This window comes from Lepus europaeus, chromosome 5 (assembly GCF_033115175.1).
Source record: "Lepus europaeus isolate LE1 chromosome 5, mLepTim1.pri, whole genome shotgun sequence".
NCBI lineage: Eukaryota > Metazoa > Chordata > Mammalia > Lagomorpha > Leporidae > Lepus > Lepus europaeus.
The window spans coordinates 109,891,067-109,903,178 of NC_084831.1; the positions used below are offsets into that span (position 1 = coordinate 109,891,067).

At 46.8% G+C, this 12,112-nt stretch overlaps 1 protein-coding gene across 3 annotated transcripts in view; it reads left to right on the forward strand.

The window, feature by feature from the left end:
• The window catches only part of SLC22A15 (solute carrier family 22 member 15), an 85,968-nt gene that overhangs the window by 39,379 nt on the left and 34,477 nt on the right, over positions 1-12,112 (forward strand). For all 3 annotated transcript variants that reach the window (XR_009865958.1, XM_062192031.1, XM_062192033.1), the window contains 2 exons: positions 7,023-7,155; positions 7,810-7,974. Coding sequence is in view for 2 of the 3 variants with exons in the window: in XM_062192031.1 (XP_062048015.1) it covers positions 7,023-7,155; positions 7,810-7,974 (298 nt within the window). In the remaining variant the exon portion in view is untranslated. The remainder of the gene's footprint in view (positions 1-7,022; positions 7,156-7,809; positions 7,975-12,112) is intronic.

A 12,112-nucleotide genomic window follows, 5' to 3' on the forward strand; every position in this document is an offset into this window, starting at 1 on the left:
GTGTGCCTTCAGATTTATTAAACAACAAATTAGTATAGAAAGTTCCTTTCGCCAGTGTGTTCACAGTCACAGCAAGCTCATGTCTTTGTTTTCTGTTCTTGGTTGATGTTTCTGGCATTCAATTTTATACTATATTTAAACACAAAACACCTTTTACTCCAAATGTATCAAAGTAAATGTGTGTATTGTTTATATTGTTCTATCTTTCATTAAAATATGCAGAATCTAAATACATAAAACTCTTTAGATCACATAGCAGGTATGTGACTAGTTTAGACAACTTTGAGAAGTTTTTTAAATTGAAAACAAAGCACTTAAGCCAAAATCTGACATGTTGGGGAATGCGCACTGTGGGAAGCTGCTTGTCAACACCTTTTCCTAAACCCTGGAGTCAGCATTCCTGTGCCAGCCATCCTCAGTTCACCCATATCCTTTAGGGAGATCTGGCTTCACTGTTCCTTCAGTATGGCCCCAGGTAGAGCTGCAGCTTCCACATGGATGGGCAAAGAGTGGGATACTGCAGGCCGGCGCTTCGGCTCAATAGGCTAATCCTCTGCCTGTGGTGCCGGCACACCGGGTTCTAGTCCCGGTCGGGGCACCAGATTCTGTCCCGGTTGCCCCTCTTCCAGGCCAGCTCTCTGCTGTGGCCCGGGAGGGCAGTGGAGGATGGCCCAAGTGCTTGGGCCCTGCACCCGCATGGGAGACCAGGAGAAGCACCTGGCTCCTGGCTTCGGATCAGCACTGTGCACCGGCAGCAGCGCACTGGCCGCTGCGGCCATTGGAGGGTGAACCAACGGAAAAAGGAAGACCTTTCTCTCTGTCTCTCTCTCTCACTGTCCACTCTGCCTGTCAAAAAAAAAAAAAAAAAAGAGAGAGAGAGAAAGAAAAAGAGTGGGATACTGCAAAGGAGGAAGGAGCAAAAAGCCAATCAGCTCCAGGTGCCTGGAGGCTGTCACATGATGCTACTGCGTACATCCCACTGCCCAGACCTTGAGAATGTGCTCATACCCAACTGAAAGGGAGAGTGGGCCATTTTGTCTTCATTCTGAGCTGTCACAGGGCCAGCTAAACACTGAAGTTCATTGGGGCCAGTGCTGTGGCGTAGCGGGGAAAGCTGCTGCCTGCATTGCCAGCATCCCATATGGGCTGCTCCACTTCTGATCCAGCTCTCTGCTGTGACCTGGGAAAACAATAGAGGATGGCCCAAGTCCTTAGGCCCCTGCACCCATGTGGGAGACCTGGAAGAAGCTCCTGGCTCCTGGCTTTGGATTAGCCCAGTTCTGGCCATCACAGCCATTTGGGGAATGTGCCAGCAGATGGAAGACTCTCTCTCTCTCTCTCTCCCTCCCTCCCTCCCTCCCTCCCTCTCCCTCTCCCTCTCCCTCTCCCTTTCCCTTTCCCTCTCCCTCTCCCACCTGTGCCACCCCCACCTGTGCCTCTCTGTAACTCCACCTTTCAAATAAATAAATCTCTCTAAAAAAAAAAAAACAACACTGCAGTTCAGTAGAAGAAAGAAGAGTGGGTATTTGCAAATAGCAGCATCTCTGCCATTGATAATGGATCTCACAGTCTGACAATAGGATCTTCAGATGAGCTCATGGTTTTGATTTTTTTTAAGCTTTTATTTATTTTATTTGAGAGGTAGAGTTACAGACAATGAGAGGGAGAGACAGACAGAAAGGTCTTCTGTCTGTTGGTTTACTCTCCAAATGGCTGTAACAGCCGGAGCTACACCGATCCATAGCCAGGAGCCAGGTGCTTCTTCCTGATCTCCCACGTGGGTACAGGGGCCCGAGGATTTGGGCCAATCTCTACTGCTTTCCCAGGCCACAGCAGAGAGCTGGATTGGAAGTGGAACAGTTGAGACTAGAACCGGTGTCCATATGGGATGCTGACGCCTCAGGCAGAGCATTAACCTGTGCCACAGCACTGGCCCTGGTTTTGATGTTTTCTTAACCACTTCCATCCCAGGCTCTCAAGTTCATGGTTGCCAAGGGAAAAACAGCCTCTAGTTTTGTTGTGAGGGACCCAGTTAGCCAAGTGATTTCCTTGGAAATATTTTCCTTAGGAAATAACCGAGTTGCAGTTAGGACAAGGATGGGAAGTACAGACAAGTTAGAGATACAGGGGTTTTCGTGCAGGTGACATTGTTTCACTTCCCACCATGCCCTTTCTGCCAGCTTTTCCTTCTCAGCCAGCATAATGGTCTGTTGTTATAATCACTCCTCTGCAGATATCCTCCACTGTGGTCTTCTCTCCTTCCGTGGTACTCCTAGAGAATCCCCAGCTCGGTGTGAGTAACTCTGCACCTGCTCCTACAGTTAATGACTACACAGCTCAGCTGAGCATTCAGTGTGTTCTGGCAGTCAAGCAGCATATCCCTGGAATGTGCCATTAGAGGATCATGTTTGTCCATTTCCTCAAACTTCCGAACTCCCCCTGTGCTCGTCCCCCTCTAACAGGCGGCCTCACTGTGTATGTCAATGAGCAGTAATGAAGCAGTTGGGCATTGTCAGGAGTTCCTTCTCTGCCGGCTTCTGAGCTCAGATTCTACTTCCTTCCTGTGGTGGCAGTCTCCCAACCTGGAGCTTGCATGCCCATCACTTTTGCTCTGGCAAGTTCTTATATCTCCTTTACTAGGTCACTCTGATAACATGCATGATGCTCAGTACATGCCACCTTTAAAAACACGCAGTAATCCTTTGCCCTCCATACCTGAGCAGATGCTGTCCCATTTCTTGGCTCTCTTCATAGCCAAACTTCCTGAAAACATTCAGTACATACCTGCTGTCTGTGATTTCTCAGCTTCCACCAGCTCTCCAGCATCCTCCAAGCCTCCTGTTCTCATGTGACCAATTTTTTTTTTAAAAAAGTGCCCTGTTTATTTCCTTGTGTAACTGTCATGTCATCCTGTTTGACCTCCAGGGAAGTATTCCACATACCTGACTACTCTTTTCCTTCTGAGTCAAATTCCCTCTTGAAGCTCATGTGATGGCATATCCTCTCCCTCCACTTTTTTCTATCTCTGAGTGATCTTATTGAGTTTTCTTTAATGGTCTCATTAATTTTTATTTATTTATATTTTATTTGAAAAGAAGAGAGGGAGAGAGGGGATGGTGGGGGGAGAGAGGGCGAGAGAGGGAGAGAGAGAGGTCTGCTATCTACTGGTTCAGATGCCTGCAATAACCAGGGCTGGGTCAGACTGGAGCCAGGATTCTAGAACTCAGCGCAGCTCTTCCATGTGGGTGGCAGAGACCCAAACAGCCTTCTGCCTTGCAGGGTGTGCTTTAGCAGGAGGCTGGATTGGAGGCAGAAGAGCTTGCACTCAAACCAGGCCCTCTGATTTGGGATGCAGGCCTCCCAAGCCGTGACTTAACCATTGCTCCAAACATCTGTCCTAGTAGTGGGTCTCTTCTACTCACCTGTGCTCAGAAGGTGTCTTGGGTCCTGGTTGTGAGTATTTTTCCCCATCTGTAGTTTCGTAAACTCTCAGAACCTCTCCCGTGAGCTCAAGACTTGTATCTGAATGCTTGCTGGGCTTGTCCACTGAGAGTCTCACAGGCATGCTGTGTCTGATCGTGTCCCAGAACTCTTGATCCACACCACACCCCTGGCACCCTTTGCAGCCTGCTCCATCTGAGTAGATGTTGCAACCTCCGCTGAGTGGCTAACATTAAACACTTAGGTGACTCTCCCTTGCCTTCCTCCCCTGAAACATCCCCTCCATCAGTAGAGTCCTGCCAGCTCTGCCTGCACAGATGTACCTCAAGTCCATGAAGCTCTGTCCGTTACCATTGGAGAGACCATAATCCCCATGCAAGCCACCATTGTGTCGTGAACTACCACAAGAGCTCCCCTGCTCCTGCTCGTTCCTGTTACCATGCATCTCATAGAGCAGCTAGAATGATCATAGGAGCACACAACCGAGTACTGCATTGTCCTCTCTCGGCGCTGGAGTAAAACCCCAGCTCTTTACCATGGCCCAGGGCCCTGCATGGCCTGATGCCTGCTCGCCTCCTGGCTGCATTTCCACCACCTCCACCAGACACACACTGCTATGTCCTCATCAGGGGGCCATTTGTGTTCCTGTGACAGCTCTTCCTGGCTGGCTGCATCTCATCATCCAGGTCACAGATGTCACCCTCAGCAAAGACACCTTCCCTGGGCACCTTATTTTAAAGAGTTTTTCTCCCAGTCTCTGTGGGTTTACCTGTGACTGTGTGCCTTGCTGCACTGGAACTTAGGCTGCATGAGGACAGGGACTGTGGCTGGCTTGTTTACATCTCTGTTCCTGTATTTACAGTAGTTAGCAGTTTGTAGCAGAAGCTAGTCCAGTACTCACTGACTGCCTGGTGAGAACTGCAGCATGCTTTGGTTTTTTGTCACCTCGCTTTATCCTGTCTTACTGTGATCCAGACTGCCACCAACAGCAGCAACTTCCTGATTATTAAGACACCTCAGGCTCTTCCATGACTATCAAACTAGTAAATCTGTGCATATAGCAATAGTGAAAACAGGCTAGGGAAATCAGTTAACTGACCTTGTGAAAAATTTCATGTGAGTGTCATGAGATTTCAGGAGTACAGCACAGCATCTGTGAGGGGCACCATCCTTATCTAGTTCTCAATTCTTAGGCCTTTATTTTATTTTATTTATTTATTTTTTATTTGAAAGAGTTACAGAGAGAGGCAGAGGCAGAGAGAAAGGTCTTCCATCCACTGGTTCACTCCCCAGATGGCCACAACAGCTGGAGCTGTGCTGATCCGAAGCCAAAAGCCAAGAGCTTCTTCCTGGTCTCCCATGTGGGTGCAGGGGCCCAAGGACTTGGGCCATCTTCTACTGCTTTCCCAGGCCATAGCAAGAGCTGGATCAGAAGAGGAGCAGCCGGGACTAGAACGCATATGGGATGCCGGCGCTTCAGGCCAGGGCTTTAACCTGCTGTACCACCGTGCCGGCCCCACCTTTTTGTTTTGTTTACCCAGAGATGTCCAGAAGCTGTCTTGTTAAGATCTTCATCAGTCTGGTCCTAGAGGAAATATACAAGGGAAGGCGTAGAGCTAAGTGTACTTCATGAATCATAATACCGGTTGCTAAGACATGGGGTAGAGGGGATCTAAAGTTAGGACAGGAGCAACCAGGAGATGCCTTCTGGCAGTTTCTCAGTAAGAAGGGGCTCCCCATGAAACAGGACTGGGGAGAAGAAAGATGGGCTACCTCTTGGTTCTCTGAGGTCACCTCTGTGAACTAGGGTCACTTTTATCTTTTTAAGATTTATTTATTTTTTACTTGAAAGAGTTACACAGAGAGGAGAAGCAGAGAGAGAGAGAGAGAGGTCTTCAATCTGATGGTTCACTCCCCAATTGGCCGTAATGGCCAGAACTATGCCAATCTGAAGCCAGGAGCCAGGAGCTTCCTCCAGGCCTTCCACATGGGTGCAGGGGCCCAAGGAATTGGGCCATCTTCTACTGCTATCCCAGGCCATAGCAGAGAGCTGGATCGGAAGTGGAGCAGCCAAGACCAGAACCGGTGCCATATGGGATGCTGGCGCTTCAGGCTAGGGCGTTAACCCGCTGTGCCACAGCGCCGGCCCCGGGTCACTTTTATCTTGATAACCAAACTTCATTCTCCTATTACTAGGCAGGACTTGAGTTGATGGTGCTTGAAGCAGAGAACTATGGCTGTCTTTTTTTTTTTTTTTTTAATTTTTGTTTCTTTTTATTTCATAAATGTGAATTTACAAAGTGCAACTTTTGTATTGTTGTGGCATATGGCTGTCTCTTTAAAGTTTATAAGCTGCCCTAAATTGGAAGATAATACTCAAGAGGTATTTTTTTTTGCTTGATAAATATGCATGACATGAAATTTAGCATTCTGATTGTAATTAAGTGTAAATAATTCAGTAGCAATAAGTTCTGCAACCATCACAGGACTTTTCTAGAACTTTCTCATCAGTTCTAAACTGACTTTCTGACCATTAAACAGTAACTTCTGGTTCCCTTCTTCTTGCCGTTGGCAGTTGCTGTTGACTTTCTGTCTCTGTGATGTTGACTATTCCAGCTACCTCATATATGTGGACTCCTATCGTATTTGTTCCTTTGTGTCTGGCTAATTTCACTTAGCATGATGTCCTCAGAGTGCATCCATGTTATAATGTGACTCAGAGTTTCATTTTTCTCTAAGGCTGAATCAGATTCCATCGTGTGTGTGCCACGTTCTGTTTATTCCTTCATGTATCAGTAAACACAGGTTACTCCCATTTTTGGCTTGTTAATGCTGCTGTGAACATGAGTGTACAAATTGCTCTTCGTACCTTCGCTTTCAATTCTCTTTTTAAGATTTATTTACTTGGGGTTTGAGAGAAAAAGGGAGGACATTATGGTTATCTTCTTGTAATTGTACCTATGAAATACATGAAAATCTGTTCTCTATATTAATAAAAAAATTTTTTAAAGATATTTGTAAAGCAGAGTGAGAGAGAGAGAAAAAAAAAAAAAAAGAGAGAGAAAGAGATCTTCCATCCACTGGTTCACTCCCCAAATGGTCACAGCAGCCAGGGCTTAGTTGAGGCTGAAGTCAGAAGCCTGGAATTCCATCTGGGTCTCCCACGTGAGTTGCAGGGGTCCAAGCACTTGGACCATTTTTTCCCTGCATTCCTAGGCACATTAGTAGGGAGCTGGATAGAAAGTGGAGCGGCCAGACTTGAACCAGTATGGGATGCCACCATCAGAAGCAACCTGTGCCACAATGCCATCACCTTACAGATCTTTTGAATATATATACACCCAAAAGTAGAACTGCCAGATTGGATGAGGAGGACCGTGAATCCATTGTACGAGTAGTAGTGGCTCCCAGTGTTTCTGAAGGCGATGTTGAGGATGGCTGTTCCAGCAAGCCCTGTGAGTCGTGGGCCAGGCAGTGGAAGAGCTCCAGCGTACACGTTGTTGTCTCACACTCGGTGTTCACAGCGACTCAGCCCAGCCTCCTCTGTGACCTGAATGTCTCCGTGTCTCCTCTTCCCGCAGTGGTTTTTGATCGCCAACAGATCCTACAAAGTCAGCGCCGCCAGCTCCTTTTTCTTCAGTGGCGTGTTTGTTGGAGTTATCTCCTTTGGCCAGCTTTCGGATCGCTACGGGAGGAAGAAGGTCTATCTCACAGGTAATGCATTGGTGTTGGTGAACCGAGTAAGAGGATTTCGTTTCCTGAGGTCTGGGGGAAATCCTAAGGAGACCAGTTCCTTACAGTTCTCAGCCAGCTGCCACGTGGACACAGAACTAATTTTCATTCCGTTGGTCAGAAACCAACTGCAGCCAGGGTGGATTTTGCCATGCAGTGTTTAGTGATTAACTCACCCGGTTACAGCCAGATGTCTATGTTGTAAACTTTTTGTAGGTGATAGTATTTTCTGTCCCCCCCATATCTCAGTTGTGCCATGTTTCTAAGGGGAGCAGAAAGAAATTAAGATAGTCTGCTGCATCTGTTTTTCCTTCTCCCTCAGTGTTGACTCATTTCAGATGAGCTCTGTAGGACTCAGCATAGTTCTCCTGACCAGCCTAGCATGAGTGAGGATTTTTCAATTTCCAGCGTTATTGTGAATAAATGAAAACTGGGTGAGATTGGCAGAAACTGTACAGCAAAGTAAACCTCAGTTTTTCTTTATATAGTTTTCAGGAGAAACTGTTAGGAAAAAAAAACAGCTGAGAAAATTCAAGTTCACAAAGGTTTATTTTACAAACTAATGAATGTAATTTATTACTTTCATCAGATGCTGTTCTGCCTCTGGATCATTGAATATTGTTCCTTTCTTTCCAGGTTTTGCTCTTGACATCTTATTTGCTATTGCAAATGGATTTTCCCCCTCATACGAGTTCTTTGCAATAACTCGCTTCCTGGTGGGCATGATGAATGGAGGGATGTCGCTGGTGGCCTTTGTCTTGCTAAATGAATGTGTGGGCACCGCCTACTGGGCACTTGCAGGTACTGCTTAAATCCATGTAGATCTGGATGTGGGGAGCTGCCCAGAAAACCTTGGAGGGAACCAATTTAACCCCAGGATCTGAAAACGCATTTGTACTTGAGGCATTCTGTCCAACTAGAGGCTGAATATTCCTTTTCCAGAACCCCTGGATTCGTGTTTCCTGTTCCAGATTTGCTCCGATTTTGGAATATTTCCATATACATAATAAAATATTTTAGGGATGAGACCCAAATGTAAATGCAAGGTTCATTGTTATGAAGATAATTTTATAGAGTGTCTGTGGTGCACCTGTGTGGTGACTGCAGCTGCACATATAAGATCAGCTGTGGACTTTTCTACTTGTAGTTTCAGGCTGGTGTGCAACAAGTTACAGATTGTGGCGTGTTTCAGATTTTGGACTTCTGGAACAGGGATGTTCCACCTGTGTTGGATTTGCTTTCCTGAGTTTGTTCTGTGTGACCTTAAATGAAAGTCTCCCACCCCATGGCCTGCTACCACAAGAATGGCATCAGCTACCTTTTCCTTTACACCAAAGAGTGGTGTAGAGATAGGAAATACCAGTCTCTCCTGTCTTGGAGCTGCCTCATTCTGTTTTATGGAACCCTTGTTTTGTGGCCCCTTCTCTTTTTTTGCTAATCAGCAGATGGTAATGTTGTATTTCTTTACTGATCCGTAATTTTCATACTGAGGCTATGTTCTGTATTATCTTTTAAGCACTCATCTTTTCAAGGACTACATACATAGTAAAGTCAGTGATTTTTAAAGGCTATTTTGACTTAAAATACTGTCATGGGATAGTGACTGTGTCCTAAGACTCCAGTTGTTGGAGTGATAGTTGTTTTTTTGTTTTTTGTTTTTTTGTTTGTTTGTTTGTTTGTTTTTTGGCAGGCAGAGTTAGACAGTGAGATAGAGAGAGAGAGACAGAGAGAAAGGTCTTCCTTCTGTTGGTTCACCCCCTAAATGGCCACCATGGCCGGCGCGCTGCAACAGTTCGAAGCCAGGAGCCAGGTGCTTCCTCCTGGTCTCCCTTGGCGGGTGCAGGGCCCAAGCACTTGGGCCATCCTCCACTGCCTTCCTGGGCCACAGCAGAGAGCTGGACTGGAAGAAGAGCAACCAGGACAGAACCGGCGCCCCAACCGGGACTAGAATGCAGGGTACCGGCGCCACAGGCGGAGGATTAGCCTAGTGAGCCGAGGCGCCGGCCAGAGTGATGGTTTTTTTGTTTGTTTTGCTTTCATTCATTTGCCAGTGATTGAGTACCATAGATGTTCTTGTGACGATGTGGGGAACGAGTTGACCATGTGACTGATGAAAGTGTACCCAAGTGAAGATGTGTAGGAGAGCGGGCCCTTGTCTTCCTTTAGAACCAGCACACTGCTAGCTGTCAGCTGCTCAGTATCTGTTAGGCGCCAAGTACCGTGCTAGGCAGCTGACGTGCATCTGATATTTTCTGAGCTTCAAGTTAAGAATTTCTCCCTTCGTTGTTCAGGTTAGGAAACCGAGGCTCTGGGAGGTAAGGGGATGAGCCCGTTTCACACAGATCATGACAGATTCTGCAGTCTGAGGCTGACGAATCCCCAACCTCATATCTTCTCTGCTGTTCCCTGAGGATGTCCTCTAGGAACGTCCATGTGTCACCCCACGTGAGTGCTGGCCTGGTCAACCTGCAAGCCCTAACTGATGTTGTTTTTGAAGTCATGTGGATTATTGTGTTGAGCTGGAAAACAAAGGCAACATAAAGCAGCCTGTTCTGTTTTGTCCACGGAGCTGGTGTGGAGTTGCACAGTGCCTAGGGTTGGAATGGTTCCAACTAGGCTGGAGGGCAGGAGACAGCAGCCCCTCCGGCTGGACAGGCTTCCTGCTAGTCTCTCACCTCCCGCGGCAGCTTCCAAAGCCTTGTGGAACCAGTTACTTTTCCCCTCTAGCTCAGCTCCTAATCTAGCTTCTACTGAGAAAACCCTCTAAGGGTTCAGTTTGCATTCAGGCTTTAATGTCATTTTTCTAAATAATGGGGCCAGACTTTCTGAGGAAGTAGCAAGGTGATCCAAGCCACTGTGTCCAGGGAGGGCACCAAGGCACTCTGTCCTTTGGTTTTAGTTTTCCTGTGGACCCAAGTCTTGTTTACCTAGAGCATCACCAGTGCATGGGCTTTGTGCCCCTCCCACATTTCTCTGTCAAGCATTGACATTTGGCTTTAGTTGTCTTGTGAAGATGCTCTTGTACAAAAGACTGTACAGAAGGGCCTTGGCTTGCGGTGGTTTGGCTCTCAGTTCTTTGAGAAAGTGACACACCTTCAAGAGAAGGGACACTCTGAATGCTGCGTCTTGATCCTTCCCCAGGCTCGTGGTGTGCAGTGAGGAGCTCCACTGCAGCAGCTGCAGCTCCCAGCCGGCTTACAAGAACCGACTGACACAGCAGGGGAGCACGTTGCTGACGTTCGGTAGGGTAGGTGTAGTCACTGCATTGCAAACTCAGTGGATTTTCCAGGACATAACCCCATCATAAGCCAAGGAGCACCGATACCACCCTCACCCTGTTTGCCTAAGGATCATTCCTGTCCAGGAGTATGTTAGACACAAAGGAGACCTCCTGGTCTCTTTGTCCTTTCCCACTCACCTAACACCAGGGAAAGATTGCTATTGAAGTGCTCCCATTCTTGTCCTTAAAGCTGGGCTAGAATGAAGTGACTAAAATTTCTGGAGCAAAGGAACAAAAAGGAGGGGACTGGCGCTGGGCCTGGTCGACCTCATGCTGAAGATGTCAGCTGGGGTGTCTGTGTCCCACATCAGAGGACTGGGTTCAGTCCTGTCTCTGGCTCCTGACTCCTGACTCCAGCTGCCTCTAATGCAGACCTTGGGAAGCAGTGGTGATGACTCTAGTGCTTGGATCTCTGCCACCCATGAGGGGAGACCTGGAGTGGGTTTCCAGCTCCAGCCCCCAGGCTTTGCAGGTGTTGGGGGAGTGAACCAGCAGATGGGAGGTCTTGCTGTCTATCACCCTCCCTCTGTCTCTCAAATAAATCAATTAAAAAAATTTATAGTGAAATTACACATTAGATACTAATTGTAAAAGCAGTACAGTAGCTGACTCCAACAACCAAAAGCTCTAGAGCACCAAATAGCCCCAGCATCCATTGTGGTTGGCATTGTCATATTAGCAGGACATTCTAAAATGCCTTAGCATTCTGAATAGAGTGCTTTGAGGCTTAAAAAGAATTTTGTGGAAAATGGAGTTTAAAAGTAAGTTTATTTTGATGCCAAAAATGAAATCCTTGTATAATACACATCCATGAAATTTTTGAAGGCCCTATGTACTTCTTATAATGAAAGGATTGATACTTGCTCTAAAATAATCAAGAAATATTCAGAAACTTCAGAAAGTTCATGAAAAATCCATGTTATATATATATAAAAAAATGCCTGGCTTTCCATCCTTTACAATAAACAGAGTGATTTCTGAGATCTGTTTTCCATGAACATTTTGAAGAACCCTGGCCTGTCTGGGTCAAACGTGAAGAATGCACGTGGTATCCTGCACTCCTACAGATGGCCACCATTAACGTGTCGCTCTGTGTCTCCTCATGCCTGTTACATAGCATTCAGTTGTCCAACAGACTCTGCTCTGTACTGGACACTACTGCTTTTTAGGCACTTTGGTCAAAGGAGTGGGCAGCACAGGGTGTGTGGGGGAAGTCTCCATTTTCACGGAGCTTATGCTTTTTTAGGAAGAACAAATGGAAGACAATTTTAGGAAATTATATAACTACAGATGAAAAAATTAAAGAGGGTAATTAGCTAGCTAGTCATTGCAGGGGAAGTTATGCTAAATGGAATAGTGAAGGTAATTTATCCAAGATGAGAATGATAAAGAGGACCTAAGTATGTATAATTATAGAGGAAGAACATTCCAGCCAAAATAGATGGCAGGGATCAAGGCCCTGGGGCAGGACCTGAAAGGAAGCCCCATTGGCCACACTGCAGGGAGTTGGGTTAGAGTGGAGAAGGATACCGGAGGGAGGGACCAGCTGGTAGGCCAAATGAGGGTGACGCCAGGGGGCGTGAGCAGAGGAGTGAAAGGGTCTCGTAAACAGAGAAATGACTGTGGTGGGTGTGTGAAGTATGGACAGTAGAGGAGGAG